Source organism: Amphibalanus amphitrite, unplaced genomic scaffold (assembly GCF_019059575.1).
Source record: "Amphibalanus amphitrite isolate SeventyFive unplaced genomic scaffold, NRLGWU_Aamphi_draft 000858F_arrow, whole genome shotgun sequence".
In the NCBI taxonomy this organism is placed as follows: domain Eukaryota; kingdom Metazoa; phylum Arthropoda; class Thecostraca; order Balanomorpha; family Balanidae; genus Amphibalanus; species Amphibalanus amphitrite.
Window position 1 is genome coordinate 185,928 of NW_024882352.1, and position 22,079 is coordinate 208,006.

General features: G+C 51.7%; 1 protein-coding gene across 1 annotated transcript; it reads right to left on the minus strand.

Moving 5' to 3' along the window:
- Positions 1-3,075: 3,075 nt before the first annotated feature.
- On the minus strand, positions 3,076-21,227 carry LOC122367215 (treacle protein-like). The gene is made up of 4 exons (XM_043340127.1): positions 21,132-21,227; positions 6,970-7,069; positions 5,918-5,974; positions 3,076-5,246 (listed from the first exon to the last, which is right to left on the minus strand). The coding sequence occupies exons 2-4, from the start codon at positions 7,022-7,024 to the stop codon at positions 4,456-4,458; spliced, it is 903 nt and encodes a 300-aa protein (XP_043196062.1). The 5' UTR covers positions 7,025-7,069; positions 21,132-21,227; the 3' UTR covers positions 3,076-4,455.
- Between the last annotated feature and the right edge of the window lie 852 nt (positions 21,228-22,079).

Here is a 22,079-nt window from a genome sequence, read left to right on the forward strand (position 1 = left end):
ATCCTCGTGACAGTGGGGTTGCACGCGGGGTCAACGACTCCATCATGTACCATCTAGAACATTCTAGGTTATCCCGTGGCCTGAATGACGTTTTTGACATGCCTCTCATGTCACGGAGAAGTTCCAAAATCCTTATTGCACGACGGATATACGTTGGAGTTGTAAACGAATGCTCGGTACGGTACACACCACTAACTACACACACTACTAGTATCAGCTGGTTCACAACGCAATGCGGGAAAAAGGGAATGGTCGTCGTACACGTGTGAGGATGACTTTCCTCCAGACCATTTGTTCAGTTTTTAGCATCAAATCACTTAACTTACTGGCTTTAGGGAGAGAATTTAAGCAAGTAGATATCAGACAGGCGCGTGCAATATGACCGTCATCGTGGTACGAACGCGTGGAAACCGCAATATCATGCGCACAACGGTATCTCCGACACGGTTTGAAAACTGGAAGATTGCACCAATGCATGCAACGGTAACAAGGTCAGGGACTGTTGCATCGGTCATTGTACGGGTAAAGTAGAATCCGTAGTGTCCCGTGTAGCGCCATCAGACCACGGCAATGGTAACATCAGACTGTGGGAGTGTGGTCATTGTTCAGAGACTGCAACAATTCATGTGACGAAAACACCAGATAAGAGACTGTGCAGTGTGCAGTGGCTCATTTAATAATATCACCACGATTTAGACTGTAACGTTTCATAAAACAATAACACCGGACTCGCTAATCATCCTTCAACAATGCAGAGTGGAGACTGTCGTGCTTCATGTGAGAAGAGCACCAGGTGGGCGACTTCAACGGCACGTGTGCCAATAACACCAGACTAGCCTCCGCCTATACCATTGAGGGGAGACTGCGACAGATCATATTGCAATAACACCAGACTGAAAGATCAACATACAGCCCCTTATGGAGACGGCAGCGGCTGAATATGTCACGGTAACACCATATTCACATGAGCTGTTTGGGGACTTCAATGGCCCGTAGGGCAATAACACCTGGCTGGCTCATTCACTGTCCTCATATCACAAACTGTACGGGGACTGCAACCGCTACCAATTTGACGAAAACACCAGACCGGAGACTGCAACGACTCATGTGATACGAACCCCAGTCCAGCGCAATCGGCCGTAACACGTTATGGAGAGTTCAACGGCTCTTGAGACTGCCACCAGACTGGTTGGACGGACCATAACTCTTTACCGAGACATCGGTGGCTCATATGACAATAGGACCGGATCTACAGAGTCCAGACATTTTATTATGGAGACTGCAACGGTGCAATGGTCAATAACACTGAAAAGGCTCAGGCGGTCGTCGTCGTACGGATGCTTGGACGAATCATTATAAAAGAATTTAACTTAGAGTTCGATGACTTCTAGTACATGTATGCTTACATTGGCAGGTGATGGGTAAATAAATTCATCGCCACGAACTGTTATCTGTCATTGTGGCTTTTGAATTGATTCAGATGCTTATCAACCTTCCTATGTTTTTATCTGCATTGCCAACGTAGGTATTTTTAGCTGAAGAATCGTCACAGCCGGAGGAGCAGATATTCTAACTGGATTTAGACGATCATTTTACAGGTAATCATGCATTCCTTTTCATCCCAACCTTCAAAAGCCCCCATCGCGTCACCGTGTCCCATGTATTGACGCCGGACGAATATGTCCACTGACCCTCTGTCAGCGGCGGCAGTGTCCGCGTTTGGTGGAGTCCGTCTCCGATCGACCGGTGACGCGGCGGAAGACAATGTCCCTGGAACAGTTAGGTAGGCGGTCCGCGGTCGCAGACGCTGTCGGCACAGAGACGGAATCGGCGACCGCTCTGAATTTAACGAGCTCTCCATTCATCACCTCCCGCCGCTCGGCTATCAGCTGTGGAGGGCGAGCATCTGATTTCATCAGCGCCGCGACTCCCACACACCGAATATGGACGGACCGGCTCCCGCTGTCGTCAGGGAAACTGCGAGCCAGGCGGCAGGCTACGACCCTGGTCCGGGGCTGTTCGAATTATGGGGGTACTGCCAATATGGGGTTCGGCACTCGACACCATACCGCCACTGTTTTCACGTCATCAAAATGATGAATAATATTCTCAATTTATGAAAACGCCCAAACATCTACAACCTGTAATCGTCTATTTTACGTCTAACTTTACAATTAGATGAATCGTCTAGCTCCGTCACGGGATATCTATGTGTTCACTCCTCAGCGTTCATAATACCTGTTACAGTTCAAATTACGGTGTGATTCCCACAGCCACCTGTCCACTGTTCCCAGTACCGACGGCTCGTCTTTCCGTATCTGCGGGCGCCGGTCTGCCGTCGGCGCGCTGGCCGTCCGTGACGCTCCGTGACTCACCGTGACGTTCCGTGACGCGCCGTATCGTGGCCGGGGTCCGTGACGGCGCCAGGTGGTGCCGTGTGACCGGAGCGCCGCTCCCGGTGGTGATGGGGACTGCACGCGCCGCTGAGCCAGGCCGGCCAGGGGCACACAGCGAGGATGGCTGAGCATGACCGGGGGCACTCAGGGAGGATGGCCGCGCCCGGCCGGCCGGGACACAGAGGACCGCCGAGCAAAGAAGATGCGTTGAGTCTCAGTCGTGTACAGGGCAGGCGTTAGGTCACTGACTAACCTGATCAAAGACTTCTGTCGAACTGGCTAGCTAGCTTATCAGCTAAACCTGATCGTGCACAGAAATGCCAACTGACCTGAGGGTTCACGACTATCTCCACCGTACAGCTGGTCCTGTTGGCCGGTCGGCCTGACCTATTGGCTGACCATCCTGGCCTGTCGGTCGGTCAGCCTGACCTTTCGCTGTCCAGCCTGCTCTGTGGATCGGTCAGCCGCCCAGACCGCTGTCTGTTGATCGGTTAGCCGTCCAGACGGCGCTCCGCTCTGTTGCCCGGCTGTTCACTGACCTCTGGTATAGTCACGGAGTTCCGGTCCGCTGGTCGTAACAGCGGACAGCCAAACTGTCCCTCCTATGGTTGTTATTCGGTTAATTTTATTTGATGTCTTCATCTAACCATAAAGTTCCCACAACAGCACAATCTTGAGAAGAGAGATTCATTAATATTTTATTTATCGAATGAATGACGACAGACATTAATGGCATAGAAACAAAGTGGTGCATCGCTGGTACTTATTGCGAGATGTGAATGGAGAGGGTCTACCGTGAACAGTAGCTCTGAACAGCCTGAAAAAGGCTAATCTCTCGCAACTTTTAATTCGACTGGTCAGACCAACCAGCTGGGAAACAAACGAAAGAAACGCTGAAGACTGGGTACTTTTTAACTAGTTATACTTATCTGCTTTTGTGAATGAACGCATGTAGAGATGTGTTGTGTGTATGCATAATCCATAAGCATGTGCCATTGCTTGCATGCATCGCTGCATGTTTGAGATGTTGATAATTGCATGAATATAAGCGTGCACCACTGAGCTGAACTATTCTAAAACGATTCGGAAACAAATTGAGCAATCCGATTCTCTCGACCGACATGGTCGTCCTGTCTAGGTCTATAGGCGGCGTCCAAACGCCCCTGTTCAGATGACCCCGTGGCCGTGACGACTAGCTGCGGCCGATGACGACACTCGTCCGAACCGGAAAACTGAACCGCGGTGCCCTATACTATCAGTAATATCAGTGAGGTGATGTGCCCGCGCACCGCCCCAGTCTCTGCCTCAGACCGGATGTCACCGGAGGTCAGCGGGGCAATGAAGCGCGCGACAAGATGGCACACAGTCCTTACAATAAATACACGCACCTTTTGAACATGCCCTCTGCGCGCGGAGCGGAGCCGCCTCAGACTGCAGGCCCGCACCCACTGGCCACCGGGGCCCCGTAATGCCTCGTCCTCTGCAGCAGCCTCCGACAGTCCACGGGCGCGCTCGGCCTCACAGACACACGTACAGTCAGTCACACGGACAGTCCTCACTCGCTGACAGTTCCCGTCCAACACTCTGTCGGACCGCCACACTGTTCGCCACGGCTCCAAGCCTGACAGGACGTTTCACTCAGTCCTTTCAGACGGCACACGACATTACCCAGAGCGTGAAGCTTGACATTCCGCGCAACTTTTCTCTCTTTCTGCACAGATCCATGAGACATTCAGCCAGCATCATGCTTAGCCCGCAGCAGGAGCACCACGCTCGCAACAGAATTAGTCTTGCACCCGCAGTAGCTTCAGCACCGATATGGTCAGCGATAATCAGGCTCACACGAACCGTGCCTGTCTGTTCAGCGCGATGTTGATCGCTGTTCTTCTCTGAAAGGTGGCTTCTCCAGGGCCAGTGGAGCAGCACGGAGCGGCCTCACGGAGTCGTCCTTCCTCCCGATACGGGTTTCATAAGGTGAGCTGCCCGTGTGCCTCTTCCCTGCCAGACTCGACCCATTGGTGTGTCCTTCCAACACTCATCAGCGACGTCCCGCGTCCCCTCAGAAGTGGATGGACACGAACGGCGAGCTCCTGCCGTGGCCCTCCTCTCCGTCCCCGGAGCCGGTCTCCTCCAGAAAGACGACGCCGCTGCCCTCGGCCTCGATGACGGGCGTGTCGGCAGTGATGGCCGACAGCAGGCCCTCGTCCATCAGGGCGTCCAGCACCGTCTGCTGCACCAGGTCGTGCAGCTCGTCAGACGCAGACGGGCCCAGGTCGAAGATCAGCGTGCCCTTGGTGCCGATCTCCTCGGCGGGGTCGGCGGGCGTGCCGCCGGAGCCCTCGGTGGCGGACTCTGGCGCTGCGCCGCCCTGCTCCGCTGCGGCCTCGGGACTCTGCTCCTCAGTCTGGGGCGTCACGGTGCCCTCAGAGGCCGCGGAGTCGGTGCTGGTCTCCGTCTCCGTCACAGCCGCGGAGGCAGAGGTTCCCTCCTCGGCCGACTCGGCGGTCACACCGGCAGGGGAGCTGACCTCACCGGCCGCCGACTTCAGCACCTCAGCCTCTCCCTCGGCCGCCTTCTCCAGCTCGGTGTGTTCGTCCTCCAGTTCCGCTCCTGGCACCTCATGTTCCTCCTCATCCTGTTCCTCCTGTGACCGCTCGGCGTCCTGGGACCGGCCCGTCCGCGCCGGCAGCGGTCCCATCTCGGAGCTGACCGATGTCGTCACCGTGGTGATCTCCACTGAGGTGGAGGTGGCCACGGAGACCTGGACGTCGTCCGAGAGCCGGCCGAGCCGACCGTCCGCCTCCTGCGCGGCGGCGGGGGAGGGCGCCAGGCCAGGCCAGACCAGCGACGCTGAGAACGGAAACACAGGCCAAGTGTCAGATATCAGTCAAATCTTGTAAGCACTGTACCTTTCATGCAATACACGATATAATGTTGAACAATTCGCGTGTGTACTGTTGAATGAATGTGCGAATTATGCTGTTTTTATCCGAAAGTTTTGATCGCCGTCGGGTTGTTTTGTCTGCAATCCACGCATTCATCACGGCAAAACTACTACCGCATAATGGGTGGTGCAGCTCTCAGCAGTGGGAACTTGCGTCGCACCCGAGCAAGCCGGGCCGTTGTGAGGGGCTTATGGACAGTGTCATATTGTGGATGGGGGTTGTCGATTTACGGCTTGGGTGTCAGACTGCAAATGAGTGTGCGCTGTGAGACTGTGAGAGGGGAAGGGAACGGGTCAGGTGGGCGATCCGTTCCGTCGCCGAACCGAGAATACTAAGCTGTGCCTGGAACCGTCAGGCTACTGGCTACAGCAGACACGTCTGTCCGTCCGCGCCGTGCCCAGCCGCGGTCCCCTCGGCGGCGGTTCAGGAGCGCCGGGAGGTGACCGGCCTGCCTCGGCGCGGTCTGTGCGGTCCCAGCCAGGCGCGGCGAGCCGTGACCGGCGCACTGCGCTCCGCCGCGCCGCCCGGCCATCGACCTGGCGGCGGCCCAGGCAGCGCGCTCCGAGCGGATCTCACCTGCCGACTGCTGGTCCTCGGTCGGCGACGCGCCCGCCGCCTGCTGGCCGGTCGGCGCTGTCAAAGTACAGAGAAATCCCGTCAGGGGGCAGCACTGCAGACGGTTCTACGTTTACATACATCAACATTTTACCTCCTCTTGGTGAATGGGGAGCTATTTAAGCTTTATAAATTTATCATCCTACAGATCAGCTTCCCGGCACCATTACTGACAACCACAGTCGTTTTTACCACGGCCAACGGAGAGCTCATCTCAGTCCAACTTGACCCTCTCCTCAAAAAGTAGCTTTCCGCGTTAACCTTTATTGCTCGGCTTGGATGCCTACTTGGATACTCCAATAGCATACCAGTGGAAGTTCGCAACGCCCTTGCTTCCCGCACATTTTTTCACACATCATTTTGTACAAGGTTTTACCGGGACTGAAACCACAGGCTTTACGGCTTCGCCGGGTCCAATGGCCTCATATAATGAAATACCTACCTATCTTATTGTTTCAAGGCTCCATGTAACCGTGCTACAATAAATAATTGTGCTCAAGAAAAGGGTGTTGTCATCATGATAGTGTCCATCGTTATGTCGATATATCAATAGGTACATCATGTGTGTTTGGACATGTTGGACCATAATTGGTGATTACGGCCATTAATCGTGGGTACACGGGTTTGCCAAGGTCTTTAGATTCGCACGATGCCCAATAACTAACTCCAACTGGTGGTTTCGGTCAATTACGACGCGGCAGGAAATCAGGCGCCTGCTGAGGCCTTGCCTGCCGACACACCCACAGTATTGAACCGGCCTTTGGCCACTGAAGTGATGTGACATTTGACCAGACCACGACTCTAAACGCTTTGGATAGGCACACACCTAATAGTTTTATTCGATAAAAAAAGCACTGAAGTTAACTAGTAATCTCACCAACCGAAAAATCATACAAGACCGTTCATGGCGTGCAATCGTTGCTAAACTACCGTAAGAATATGTGGTTAAAATGCGCAGATAGAGTCTATATTGACATATATCATTCAGCAAGTCGCTCGGCATGGTTACTTACCTGCGGTCGCGGCAGCCAGCACCGCCAACAGTCCGAGTACCCGGAGACACGACATCGTCCCGCGAGCAGAGAGGAGCGTCGATACGGGACAGGCGAGCAGCTGGAAACGAGCGGACACACGGTCAGATCCGGCTCCGTGCTCAGTGGGTAGCGCTGCCGACTCCCAGCGGCAGAGGCTCTCTTCCTCACCACCCGGCTGAAAAGACGGAGCCTCCCCGGCTGAGGACCGTCCTTGGCGAAGGCCGGGCCGACAGAGCACATCACTTCCGCCCCAAGAACAACTACTGCGCCTTGGCTTGAAGATGAGCGCTTGGTGCTGCACACAATTATATATGTGTGCCCAATATTGTTGCACGGCTGTTATACCCAATGTTAAGTAGCTTAATTTTCATATTGCTCGCCGTGTGACGGCCCGACAGGGCTAAGTCTGAAACACCGTTGGATTGTTCCGGAATGGTATTGGCTTAAATTGAAATCGTAACTTGAGAAAAAAGCATGTATTTTAAAAGAACATGCCCATAGTTTATTTGAATATGCTCACAATATACATAGCTAGGAAATCGTAATCCGCATGATTACGTATATCAGTGTTTTAACTTCATGTTAAACTCACCACTGTTTATGCTTTCAGAATTCGCCCTCATCAGACATTGGCGCTACTGAGCCAATCAGAATCGCCATGGGCCAGGGACGGATCGACCAAATCGATGTTATGCCCATTTCCATTAACCTTCGGTTCCAGGGACGCTGGCCACTAACTTTGGCCAATCACCATAACTTCAGGCTGCGTTTCTATTCGCGTCCGAACAGCGTCCCGCGCTCAGTTTCAGAATAGTCTGAATGACGCACGTCACACACGACTGAGCGACCATGGACCGAGACAAAAAACTCTGATTGGTCACGCATGGCGCAGGCACGAAATAATCGTTATCCATTAATAAACTGAAAGTTAACGATAAGTCAGCCTTTATGAGGATATTTGTCTTCATGACGGTATCAATTTGTAAGAAGTTTCTTGGTTGGTATGTGCTCACTTCTTACTGTCACTTCGAAACCTTTTACTTATTCAACCAAATACGATGTACTAATGTAAACATGGCGAATCGATAAGACGCCTCCAATCATGGAAGACACCCATGATGGTCCCGCGGGCTTTACATGATTGATGGTCCCACAGGAGCCAGCTGATTCCTTATCGCCCTATTGGCTGACGCAGCTGGTGGCTGACTGGCTATTTATTTCGGTAAACAGATTGGTGAATTAATTACTGAGCGGTTATCTCTACCTAAGGGATAACATCACCACAGCACACCGATTGACCGCTGGCATCACTAGCCCTCGCCCGCACATGGGGGGGGGGGTTGCCACCCCCCCCCCCAGGTAGTCTTTCTGCTCTGCACTCAACATTTTTAGAGCTAGAAGGCTGATTTTTCGTATAGCTGCTCCTCTATCCTTTCTTGATGTCCACTGAAAATTTCAAGTTTCTGTGGCTTTTGGTTTCGGAGATATGACCTTGTTTTTCAGGTCGTGTCATGACCCAAATGGCCAATTCTCAACATCTTGCGTTGGCTATGGGCCTTGTGAGCTTTTGACACCTTGATTTCGGCCTTTCATGCCAGTCTTACCTCCCACCTGTCATGGAACATGTTGTTCGACGATGTACAGATGTCAAGGTCAAGGTCAAGGTCAACCTAGGTCATCTAAGATAATTGCGTTTTGGGCAAGCGGAATTTACTTTTTGTGAAGTTTTTTTACTGCATTTTTGGTAAAAGCTTCTCAGATCATGATTTCATGTAATATGGACACATAAACAATCGGTGCACACATCAGTATACACACAGACACACACACACATACAAACACATATAATTGACCTTGACCTAACTTGACCTGAAATGACATCAGCAGCAAAAACCTGGTCGGGTAGTGTGACAAAGAGGTTCTAGCTGGCTTGGCACCAGAAAACGGCATCGTCATCGGTATATGCTAAGCAGCGCACTTGATATCCAACGGTGACCCAAAACAGCAACATTTTTTAGTTTGACCTGACCTGGAAGGTCAATGACTGACCTGAGAAGGTAAAACTGGGTATCATTAAATTCGTCTCTTCCCAAAGAATCTTTTTGGTCCTTACCGCTAAGCTCTATCTCCAACAGGAACGAAATGGCGCGGGGGTGGCAACCCCCCCCCCCCCATGTGCGTTCTAGGATGGGAAAATGGCATGTGCGGGCGAGGGCTAGAGCCTCTTCTCCTCTTCTAACCAAATACCGTCAAGGCGAGTGCAGTGTTCGTGGCCTGTTGGCTAACTGTTCTATCAGGGGCGATCCGGCCCTGTAATCCTTGGAAATGAGTTACCGACTCACCAATGTCACAAGTTCACCGACACCATGGGAAAGCTAAAATTCACTAACCAAAGTACTCGCTGCCAATGTCCACTCTTCAATATTTTATGGCCGCAAGTGATGATGTATCTACGTTTTTAGTACGGTCCGAAATGTTAACCGCAAGCCGACAGTTGTATACCTGCTGCTGCCTTAAAGCATGCTTCCAAATGTGTTTGCGGCTTCTCTATCTGAGAGAGGACATGCATGGAAATGCAGTCTAGGCATAAAAATTAATTCCTCACATAGCTAATCCTTCCAGCCATGCAACGGTGACGAGTATCTATCTTATCTTGTAGAGTTGTTATCACGCACTTTTTTACAACTATTGAATGTTTTGCATTGCGTAACAACGTAGCTATGATGCGGAATCCCCCGAACGCATTGCGTCATTCAAACAACCCCGAGACTGCGCCACATTACGTTCGTTGTTGCTGTGATTTAGCGACGAACAAATTGTTCCAGACAGGCAGCTATAATTCCAGTTTCATGGCAGGAACTTCCCTGATTTCAGCAGAAGGCTTTCAGTTGGGGCAGTAGCAGGCTTTTGTTGGCTGCTGCATTAGCGTAATACTGGGCGTGGTCGACGTTAGTTTAATTAATTAAACAGAAATGTGCACCCATTTTAACCTTCGCCCCAGTGGGGGGGGGGGCATATGTTACCACCCTGTCGCGTTTTTTGCGTGTAAATAAAAAACCGCGGCGCGTAGCGCCGCGCCGCTTGGGGTAGCTTTTGGTACATCAATTTTGGACAATGTGTGAAATTTTTGACCCCAGGTCATGTCAGGTCAGGTCACCAGGTCAAGTTAACTGACCAAGCCTAAAAAAAGTTTGCAATCATGTCCAGCCTGGAGTGTTTGTAAGAAAGGTTTTAAACTTGGTGGATTGCATGCTGTTATGGGCGCCTACAATTTGTATATCTCGGATTTTTTATATCCGTGACCTAAGGTCAGGTCAGTGGCGTGACCTTTCCATTACAAGTCAATGGAGAAAAATGAAAATGCCTCTAGATCCGTGTGTACGCATCGGAACAGTCCAAATATTTCAGAATCACAATGATTTAGTCCACTCGTGATGACCAAGGTGTCATTTTTGCTGATAGCCTCAAGACAGGTCATCCGAGGTCACTTGAGGCTACAAACAGTTTTTTGCCAATAACTCGCGATTGGAAAGAGATAGAACGCTGGGGATGGTCTCATTGTGTTTGTCTTGTTGAGACGCATCGACTGATATGCAACATGACCTTTTCCGGTAAGGTCATGACCTTGACCTGAGGTCAAATTTTCAAGTTGACCTTTCAAGGTCAAATTATAGTTCATTCGACGCGTCTCGGCGAGGGGAACACGATTCTGGCAATAGAAATGTCGTGGCTTTTTGTAGTCGAAAGTTATTGCCGAAAAACACTTTTCGAAAAAACAGCTATTTTTGGAGTTTTTGCCCTCTGCAGGCTAAACCGTTGACCTGAGGTCAATATTGATAATGACCTTTTCAAAAGAAGAGTTCAAAAGCTATCGTTTGCTCTTCCATACGTTTTTCTAGCTACCATAGTTCTTGAGATAGCGGCATGTTTTCTGAAAAATATAATGACAATTGGCAAATTTTGACCTTTGATGACCTCTGGTGACCCCAATATTGCTCTAAGGTGAAAAATGATCGAAATACTTTCAAACGTACGCATTGAGAGCTATCGACTGCTTTTTACCGCGTCTTCCTAGCCCTCTTAGTTTTTGAGTTAGAGGTGGGTGGTAACATATGCCCCCCCTCACTAGGGCGAAGTTGGCTGAGACCGCCACTGGGGCGCGGGTTAACTAGAAAAGTGTAATATTAAACAGTAAAGCAACTGATGACGATAGCGTAACAACACAAATAATTTGTGTTTGCTGATTATCTATAGGTTTGTATTTTTCTTACTTGCCGATTCCATTGATTAGCTCCGGATCCCTGTACCCCTTCCCGGGTCAACTGCGTCGCTCCGGGCGAGGTCACGGAACCGGGTGGTGGAGGGGAAGGTCGCGTGCTGCCTGATCCGTGGGCGGAGGGGGGGATGGGAGTCGCGTGTGCCGTCCTGATATCGCTGCACGGTGGTGTGGCCCGCAGACATCCGACATCAGCCATGAGGCGGGGGCCGGCAACGACCGCGCCCGGCTCAGTGCACACCGGAGCTGAGCCTCCCTCGTTATGGAAACTCCCATTGTTATGGGAATTGCTCACGTTATGGGGGCCCGTTGTTATGGGAAGTCCCGTCGCCAGCACCGCTGAGAGGACCCCTCCGCCGTGGACTTCATAGACAAGACATCAAGGAGTCGTGTGTGCCGGACCGGGAATAGATCCCACCCGGCCGAAGCTGAGCGATCTGAGATCCAGGATCGAGGGTCTCTGCCGCCAACTCAACATACAGTCACGGGGATGCTGTGAGAGACTGGCAGACTGAACTTCCCACCACGGCAGACAGACTGTCTGTGAGTCTGACGCCCCGCTGACGTCACTGCCGGTCAGTGCACGGCCACGTGGCACCGCACTGCCGCCGGCGGCGGTAGCACCTTGGTGGGACCTCCGCCTACCCACCCGTCGGGAAGGACCCGTTCCGAGAGGCCACGCAAGGTCAGCTGCGTGCCGGGACGGCGTGCGGCGCGGTGACGCCACTGGACAGACGGACAGGCGGACAGATGGCACGCGCAGCCGGAAATGGGAGGACCTCGCCGCCGGCGGGGCCATCCGAGGCCGTCCGAGGCGCCCGTAGGACGGATAATACGGGGACCGACAGTCAAAGGTGGACGGGGGTCGACTCGTCAGTGGCGAGTCGTGGACGGGGGTCGACTCGTCGACTCGTCAACTGTGGACGGGGGTCGACTCGTCGACTCGTCAACTGCGTCATAAACGACACCCGGGGACCGGAGAAGATCCCCTCAACACACTGATAATTACATTTTGACTGCGATCAGGACATTAGTAAAGAACAAAAGGTATTTTTATTTGTCAGATTCAGTTGAGCCTCCCGAATTTCGTACGTCCGTTCGAGGCCGGCCGGCAGTGAGACAGGCCGCGGGGGCACTCATGGGGAGGGGGCAGCACAGGTGGGCATGAGCACCGGCCACCGAGGACCCATTATTTATGGGCCGGTCGGGAGGGCCTTGGGCCGGCTTTTGCCCAAATACGCCGGCTGCGCTACCGGCGTTGGCGGAGCCTCCGAGGATTGCCGCGCAGCTTTTCTGTCAACATTAACATTTCTGATCGTATCTGGGGAATGTCTGACATCCGTCGTCATGGAAACGAGCAAACGCGATTTCCAAACAAACGTGATCACTGATCAGGCAATGTAGGCACAGCAAAGTTCCGTTCATTCTGCCCATCACAGTTCTAACTTTTTCTAAGACACATCCACATCACCTCATCTGTCACGTCCCATGTGCCTGCCCCAGATGACTCACCTGTGCCCTTTGACCCCTCCCTGACCCCCGTGCTCTGTACTGGCGTGTTATGCCTCAGTAATTAAGCTGGTAAAAAGCGCCGATCCGCTGATAATATCGGAGCCAGAACAATAGCTGTACAAGCTATTTAGGGAGCCAGAAATAAGCGTTTCAACGCAAGTATGCATGTGCAGGATAACTGTCAAGTTTTGTTTCATATTTTCATTTTCTTTCTACGACAAACCTTTAAATACAAGATGCCTGAGCACAAATATTAAATTAGTAGCAGCATTCAATTTCCCAATGAGATCTTATGCGCAATGTTTGTCTACAAAGTACAAAGCTGGTAGCCTATTCAGAATAGCTGTAAATGCTTACCGCGAACAGCGTCAGCATTCATCAGTCGAAGAGCCATCAGTCGATTTCCAGCTTTAACACTACGGAGAATAGGGCTCCGTAACTTTTATCAGTTGATGAGGACCTATAGTGTTGAGGGAACGGGGAGCCACAGAGCCTTCTGCCATTGGCGGTTCACTGTATTACCGACTAGTTTAGAACACAAATAATGATATTCAAGTGGCCTTTTGATTTTTATCAATGCAGGGATGGCCTTGATGCAGGGCATGCAGGGTTGCGGCTGGTTGCGGCACGGGCAAACCGACCCCCACCGGACACGATTTGGTAGCCGAGGTCTGTGACGTCAGCCGGGCGTGAAGTTTTCCCTTCACCATACGCTTAACACACAAACTGGCTGAAGTTCATGCCAGGATAGCCCGGCCTGAAAGTGCAAAAATGATTAAATTTTGCCCTCATTAGCTTCATTGCTTCATTTCATAACTAAAAACGTCCGTTATTAGGCCTCAATGAAGGTACAAAGTACTCAAAATCGAAGTTCAAGAAGATGCTGTCAGAGCACAATTTGGTAACATCACGTGACCTCTTTTCAACAGATTGTATATATTTTAGGAATATAATTACACGATTGCTGCCTACGACATCATAAATAATACACGTGTAACATTTATTACTAAAGTTTTAGTCATAACATTGCAAAACGCAAAGTTTATCATGGCAGTCACGTGACCAAAGGTATAGCAGGGGGTTGGGACAAACACTCACAGGATTTCAAGTTTTGTAATTAATTTATATACGTTTCATGATGAAATTGAAAGATTGTATTTTTTCCTAATAGAACACAAATTTTCGTTTGTAAAATATTTTTCTTATAGGCGAAATTCTCCATTTAAGAAACGTCTGTGACGTCACCAGGGCTTTACTCAAAACATCGGACCACATCGGACCTACCTGTTTCTTATAGGTATCTTGGGGCAAACTGTACATTTCATGGTATGTTGGTTGTTGTTCGTTTGGATTTGAAGTTGCTCCTTTTCTGTATAGTACATCTCATAGCAATCTCATAGACCACCTACCTCAATATTTTAAGCTGGTCAAGCTGTGGAGCTAGACATAAATATGGCGCTTGTTTTTATTTTGAAGATGTATACGGATACCTAACTCAAGTGGCTAAAGATACTCATTTATTTGCCAACCAACCCAGTAATGGTTAGCATATTTGTTACAAAATCAAATTAAATTTTGAAGATTAAGATATGTTCCTCTTCTGCATGTTTTTCTTTTTGGTACGTCATACTCAAAATATGCTTATATAAGCAATCCTTATTTATATTTCAGGCATTTTGTAACTAAAATTAATATTAGACATTAGACTTTCACTTGTAGTGCCTTTGTGTTTCAGTTCTCAGCCTAGGACATCATCAATCATGTGTAGGGGAGAGCGGGGTCAAATGTAACACGGGGCAATTGTAACAGTGCTAATAATTCATAAGCTTACCAATAGAATGAGCTGATGTTCAGACTGAAAATGCGTTATTCTATACTGCCTTTCCCAACGGAGTTTGAAGCGAAAGTGCCGGGTATGTCGATGGCTGTGCACAGTAATGTGTTTTTGAGAGCATTTTGTAAATTTTTATTCCGTTATATTTGATTAGCTCATTCCCGCCATTGAAAAGATATCGACTTTAGACTTTGTGTATGCGTTGGCAGGCTTGTTGTCGATAAATTGAAAGCATTAAATGCTGTACATGCAACATCTTTTTGCGCCAGTTTCGTCTAAAATATGTCAAGACGCGACGGGGACAATTGTAACATTTTTGCTGGGGTCAAATGTAACAGGTTATAGGTCAGTGGCCATTATGTCAAAGTCGTCAAATTTTCAAGGGAGATGAAACATTGCTAGAATTAAGAGAACTGTAAGTTTTGTCGCAATCGGCAGCTTTTTACGCGATTTATTTGCGAAAAACCAAGGGAGAGGAGGTCCATCCAACCCCTGTATAAGTGCGAGGTTTTAGGCCTTTTTTCCTGAGAAGAACCGTCCTTATCAAGTCTGGGAAGATGAACAAGTGTTCAATACTTTTGTTAAATCAAAGTTTTGGAAAAAATTGTGTTGCTGTAGCCTGTAAATTAACATGTTACAATTGTCCCCGGGTGGTGTTACTTTTGACCCCGTATCTGGGGTGAATTGTAACAGCTGAATTGACTTTTTCGAACAACAATTTTGACCCGAAAAAGAAGTTATTTCGGAAATGTTTTAACTGCATTTTAAAGACAAAACATCATAGTTTCTGAAAATAAAAGAAAGAGCTTTATAACTGCAAACGTGTTTGCACCAGATGATAAAATGCAAAAAATGTTACAATTGACCCCGTTCTCCCCTATCTCAGATGATGCAGACAATGACCAGCCTGCGGAAGATCTATGCTAGTGGGTGAGATGATGAAATTTCCTCTGTTGGTGAGTCAGTATTATATTTTTTTTTGTCAACAACATTCATTGCCTTACATGCATTTGTGCCTTACATTTCTGTCACCAACCAGCTTAAACAAAAGTAGAAGAAATTATATACCTACCTACATTCTTTTGCTGTGTTTGACACCAGGCGATGTCCTAAAATCAGGATACATCAGTGAGCTATAAGTAAAACTAAAATAGTTACTGATGATGTTTAAGGTGTCTGGTGTTCCTGAAAAAGGACGTTGTTCACCGCACTTTCAAGCCTCTTCTGTTACGCGTGTTAGGAGCCACTTTTCATGGCCGAAAATTTGGTCAGAGCCACCAAAACCATTTTTACCAGCCCTGTCCTGCCGGCCCGTATAGTCCGTCTTGGACACGCCACTCCGCCGGTACCGTTTGGACAGCGGATTTCAGGCCCGGGCCGTCACCAGCTATTGATATCTGGCCATGACTCGATGACGGCGGCCGCGGGTACTGAGTTCGGAGCGTGGTCAGAGGTTCAGCCCTGACCGCAGGGCCCATATCACAGGTCGCTAGGTAGGACGGGATAGCGTGGACCGACATAGGCCATCGAAAGGTGGACTGGATGGGTATTGGGTATATGATGGGGGTAATGTGTGACACATGGGTGGGCGTCACTGGGCAGGTGTGTCCCTTATTTTAAGTTTACCGGTCATGCTTGTCTGGGGACACAGGCAACTGAAAAGCGGTAGATAAAACCCAACGGCTAATAATTATCATACGGACTGACGTTGCCAGGACTGACGGACGCGGCCTGACGTCGCGTGCATGACATCACCGTACGACTGACGGCTCGTGCCCAGGCGGCTGGCCGCCCGTACAGAGGTAATTTCCTAATGGGCCGCGCGCTAATCAGGTAATGCGCACAGTGTGCTGTGGACGCTAACGAGTCGGTAAAAACTGGACTCGGACCGAGTGATGCAGGAACTCCGGAGGGCATTCCGGCGTCGCTTCCGTGTGCTCAGAGCGCTGAAGGCAGGCGACACGTCGGAAGGCGGGCTATGTTAATCCATCCAGTTCATGCATTGTGTCGCTGACGTCTTATTTACGTGTTTGTTAGTGTGATAGAACACGAGTCCTGCGGCCAAATAAGTTTTGTCGATGATGGAACTGAAGTAGAAAAAAGAGAGACTCCTCTGCATGGGTAAGAAGTCTGGCCCAGCGACGAACAGGTGTCGAATTATGTATGAGAACTAAAGGGCTGACTAAGCGATACTAATATTTTGATTCACTAAATGGAGAAAGTCAATGATTGTCTTGACTAAAATCGTGTAAAAGTCTGACCGAAAGGCTCGCGTATGTACCGAACGCTGCACCTTTTCGCTGTGGCCCGCTCCTCACCTAGTCCCCACCGTCTCAGCACAGTCCGAGGGATACTGGCGCTGGCCGGCGGAGGGCATCGATGGCCGACTTCGATGGCCTTCAGAGGCCGCCTTATGCAGCCGCCCGGCCAGACAGGCGCGTCTGGCTGCCGCCGCTCAGTCATTCATCCACGCCGGCCATCTGAATACCGGTCAGTGGCTGTGCATGTTGAGCTTTCGCTTTCATGGGCCGCCGGTTACACGCCACACGAGATGGCTTCATTCATTCTTCATCCACCTATAACTTTGGATATTGATACACGCTCAATAGAAATACAAACAAAGGAGATGCTCTGCGGAGACGTGTTCAGCGTGCTGCTTCAATCTGCAATCGGTCAATGTATTCTGTCAGTTGCACTGGCATGTATTTCAAATGAGCTGGCTGATTTCCACTGATGGGCGGCTGCGGTTGTAGTATTGGGAAACTCTCGGCCCCGTATGTGGCCGCGGTGTTGGCCAACACTGACCGGAGGACGGCGTGCCCGCGGTCAGATATGCACCAGTCGTGTCGCCGGCGCCCGTACCGACCCCCGGCCGACGGATGACGACGGATGACGCCCCGATGACGTCGGTTCGTGTCAGCGGCACCTCCCGGTATTCCGCGAGTCAGACGCGGCGGACGTCCTCGGCGGGTTACGCAACCGGCGCCCCTCTGGTGGCCCTGGACCTCACACAGCGCACCGCTCAGCACTTCTGGACTTCTGGGCCACGAGCAGCTCTTCTCAGCAGCTTCTGGATCACACTTGTTGCCTCAGCATCTCTGGATCACGGATTCCCTCCGGCGCCCCTTGATCAGAACCGAAGCCCCGCTCGTCTCTGTGCCGCATCTTCTGCAGCGCCGGTGGCGGCGCCCCCGGAGCGGACGGCCTTACAAGGACGCGGCGCCGACCTCGCGGGGTCGCGGACGGTGCGTGAATCACGGGCGGCGCACGGCCGAGCGACACTCTCCCTCTCACCCGACCGACTCCCGGCGCCTCTGCCGACCGGGACCGCTGCCGTCACCCCGGCCAGTCAGCGGCTCAGCGGCTCAGCGGGCTCGTGGCGGTAAATGGAAACAAAACGGAGCGTGCTGCCCAGACTGGGATGGCCCACTCGCATGAGGAGATGCCCGGCTAAGCCGCAGACCGGAGTTCCTGGGAGGTATACACTTAGCGAACCACACCCTGATCTCCGCCTCGTCTGTGTTCCTGCATTCAGTGTTACCGCTGCAAAAACGGCCACAATGTAATTTTAGTGCCCTCAGATAGCCAAAGATGATGCATGAAATGACAGCTCGGAAATGGTTCGTCTTGATTGTTCCTGATTGATACTGTTGCACCACCTGTGGCCCGCGTATCACAGAAACCGTATGGGATATCTTTTCTTATGCGGTGTTTTAATCTTGGGTGAGCCCCTGGTCTCTGGTAAAACACCAGGTGGCAGTCGGTTTCATCGGATGGGCGCAGGTGACCGCCGGCGCTGACCCTGTGTTGTCGCCGGCGGCGGTCGTGCCGATGTGACCTGAATCTGACGGGCGCGGAGCCTCTGACCGGCGCGGCGGACGGACGGACGGTCCAGTCCGGTGGACCGGCCGGCCGGGGCTGACCTCGGCTCTGGCCAGCGTCAGAGGGAGGCGCGACCTCGCCGCGGGAGCAGCGGCCACCTGGGTACGGCGGAGCAGCGGCCGGCGTGGTGTGGTGTGGACCGGCCGGAGGACCACCGCTGCCGAGAGGAGGTGGAGGCGAACCGGCCGGTACCGATCACCCCTGGGACCGCGGGAGGTGGCGGGACCCAGCTGAGAGGAGATGAAGAGGTCAGCTAGCCTCCCGGGGAGACAGTCAGTCTCCCGTGGATACGGGAGGACAAATCTCCCTTGAGGGAAGTGTCCCATGGAGACGGGAGGACGGACGTTTCCTGTGGGCGCTGGGGTGTCCTCGGTGAGCTGCCAATGGACGGGAGGGCCGAACCGAGGGACGGAGGGAGGAGTCGGACGATAAGTACCTCCGCCCGGGGGCGACGGGCGGAGGTCGGTCGTCCCCGGGGGTAGCTACCGATGTTTCTGACGGACACGGTGTCATTAGTCGGGCCAGAGGCCCTCTGCGACCCTCCCAGCCTGCCCCGCCTCGCCGCCCCCGACCGTCCAAACCCAATTACAGGAGTCGATAGACATCTCACACTGCGCCGGTGCCAACTGACCTGAATGTAGCACATTACGCTAACTCACAGAGCGAGCACTTTCAAGGCTTATACTGATCGTTTGCAGCCGATGAATTAATTAACCCTTTCTGCGATCATTTGAATCGTGCAAAATGTTTCGGTAATGTTCCTTTTTTACTCCGCATTTAAAAGCGAAGCACCACGATTATCAAAATGATGGTTTACCACAATCACTCACTCCCTTCTTCTAAACGAAATTGCCCCACACGCTTAGCTCTATGGTTCCTCAGAGAACGCTTTAACATTTTTCAGCAGCCCTTTAATTATTTGGCCATCCAAGCTCCGCAACCGTGCGAGACGAGCAGATAAGCAAACTCGTCTAACCAACTACTCGACATTGAACAAGCACCGGACGGGGTGATTTGTCGAGTCATTACATTGTAACCAGCCCTATTACTGCGCTGTTTTCTGCCAGTGTATCAGTCAGCCCTCCATCCCCGGCATTGACCAAGCTGCCACGCCGCTGCTGCATACTTTACAGAGCTCAGTCTGCAGCCTACCAGTCACGTAACAGACTACGGGTCCCTGTGGCTGATAATTGCCGTGTCATGAGACAGAGTGACGGTGAAATAAATCCACCCCGCCGCCAACGGAAGTAGAGCACAAAACCTCGCGGCGGACAGCAGTGAATTACGGCGTCACGCCGATAAATGCAGCGAATACATGTCGCGCACTTTTACTTTTCACCCAATGTCAGATGGTGACCTAGGAGCGGCAACTTTTGCCCGTTAGTTTTTGTTGCGGCAGATCTGAGGCTGGTGAACATGTTCGGCCATGTGATCTCCGGATCTACCTTTGCTATCTCCTGATGCGATTTTACACGCGAGATATCCCGAAACTTGCTGACATTCGGGAGCGATTAACAATGGGGCTGGCGGAAATGCCAATAGTTTCTTGTTTGGTGATGAACAACTTGATTTTTACTCCTTGGCATGCCGCTCATTTGTGCTGCAGTTATTTTGCAATTTTTGTGCATTTGCTCTGTTGCAAAGACTTTATTGCTGTTCATTTGTTTGTTTGCTTTATGGCCTATTGAGAAAAAGGTAAAACTGAAACTACCAAGCCATGCCATCGTCTAGATTATCCTAGCATTACCTACAGCATATCAAACATAAGTTGATAGTTCATAGTCCCAGCAATTATAATGTAGATTGTTCGCATCATGGTCTTACTATAATGACTAGATTGTCGGATATCGAGGTAACCTCCTCTCTAAGAACTACCAGCCCAGATCCACAAGCATCAAGACGTTCCCTTCTGTAACAAATCTCGGCTGAAATCCCAGATGCCAAGGTTTCCTCGGGTTTCCGTCCATAATCCACCTACCACAGGCATGCACTAGTCTGCTCGGGAATAGGTAATCACCTTTGCATGTCCTCGCCACTACACTGCCGCGGTTCAAGGCAGGATCCGACCCCAGGGGTGCCGCAGTGACTGTCACCGGCCAAGCTGACCAATCCGAGGGGTTTTCAGGAGTCATTGGGATGCCGTAGCGGTCACACAGGAAGTGGTTAGGGGTTGACGGTGGACGATCCGGTAAGTTTTCACTGTTCAGAGCTCACAGGGTAGCTCTGTGACTATCGTCCACCATCCAGGGCTCACAGAGCCAGACTCCGAGGGTTGACCAGGGGTCACAGGGGCAGACTCCGAGGGTTGACCAGGGGTCACAGGGGCAGACTCCGAGGGTTGACCAGGGGTCACAGGGGCAGACTCCGAGGGTTGACCAGGGATCACAGGGGCAGACTCCGAGGGTTGACCAGGGATCACAGGGGCAGACTCCGAGGGTTGACCAGGGATCACAGGGGCAGACTCCGAGGGTTGACCAGGGATCACAGGGGCAGACTCCGAGGGTTGACCAGGGATCACAGGGGCAGACTCCGAGGGTTGACCAGGGGTCACAGGGGCAGACTCCGAGGGTTGACCAGGGATCAAAGGGCAGTGTCCTGTCGAGGGGGTCACAGATGGCAGACCCCGCGGCCACTCACCGGTATATCGGAGGCGCGCGCCGGCAGCGGACACCACTGTGGACACCGACGGACTGAGCGGCGCCGCGGCGCGCCGACCGGCACCCCGTCCGAGGGAGGCAGGGCACCCGGGTCCAGTCCGCGCCGCAGCGGGCGGAGCTACCGCCGCCGGCCGGCAGGGGGCCAACCGGGCACTCCAGACACTCAGAGCTGATTTTTAATCAAACTGATGAATTAAAAAAATGCAAGTGCTCACCTGTAGAATATCGAGTTTACGCCGACCTCGCGAGCCGCGCTGTAAAATTTCAAGTTTTTGAAGCATTATCTCATCATGCGATTCGCATTGTTGCCAAGCACTTTGAATGCGCTTAGTTTTTTTTTTCACTTTCGCTAGATGATATCATTTTCGAGTTCCTCATTTTCCATTAAAAATAGCGGCTTCAATTGCTCGCACTGAGTTCCGGTGAGAGCAGCTGCCGCCCGGGCTGGACGGAGCTGCAGTCCGGGACGGGACGGTCGACGGGCGCGGCCGGTCCAGCTTCCATGACTCACCTCCAATCATCACGTGCGACCACCTGCAAGGGTGGGTGGAACAATGCTGCCGTAATTGATACCCCGGCTGCTGCCCGCGCCACTACGCGACCATGGGGAGCTAGGCGATAGACCACTAGTCGTGGGTGATCGCTGCGCTTATCAGCCGGACTTGCCAATGGTCTACGATCCCGTCTGTCACACGTGTTCCGCTCACCATATGCAGCTGCCATTGAAAGGGTATGATGTGTCGTCCTACTGTCTGTATAGCGGGCGCTCTGTAGGACGGATGCAGTGCAGCGGACGGGCTGGCTCGGCTGGCACTCGGCAGGTTAATCACAGGGCCCCCACTCGTTACACAGTGGATGCTGTCAAGTGGACCCAAACTGATGCGTTCCATGCAACCGGTGACATTCAGAAGACCACACATGGTACAAA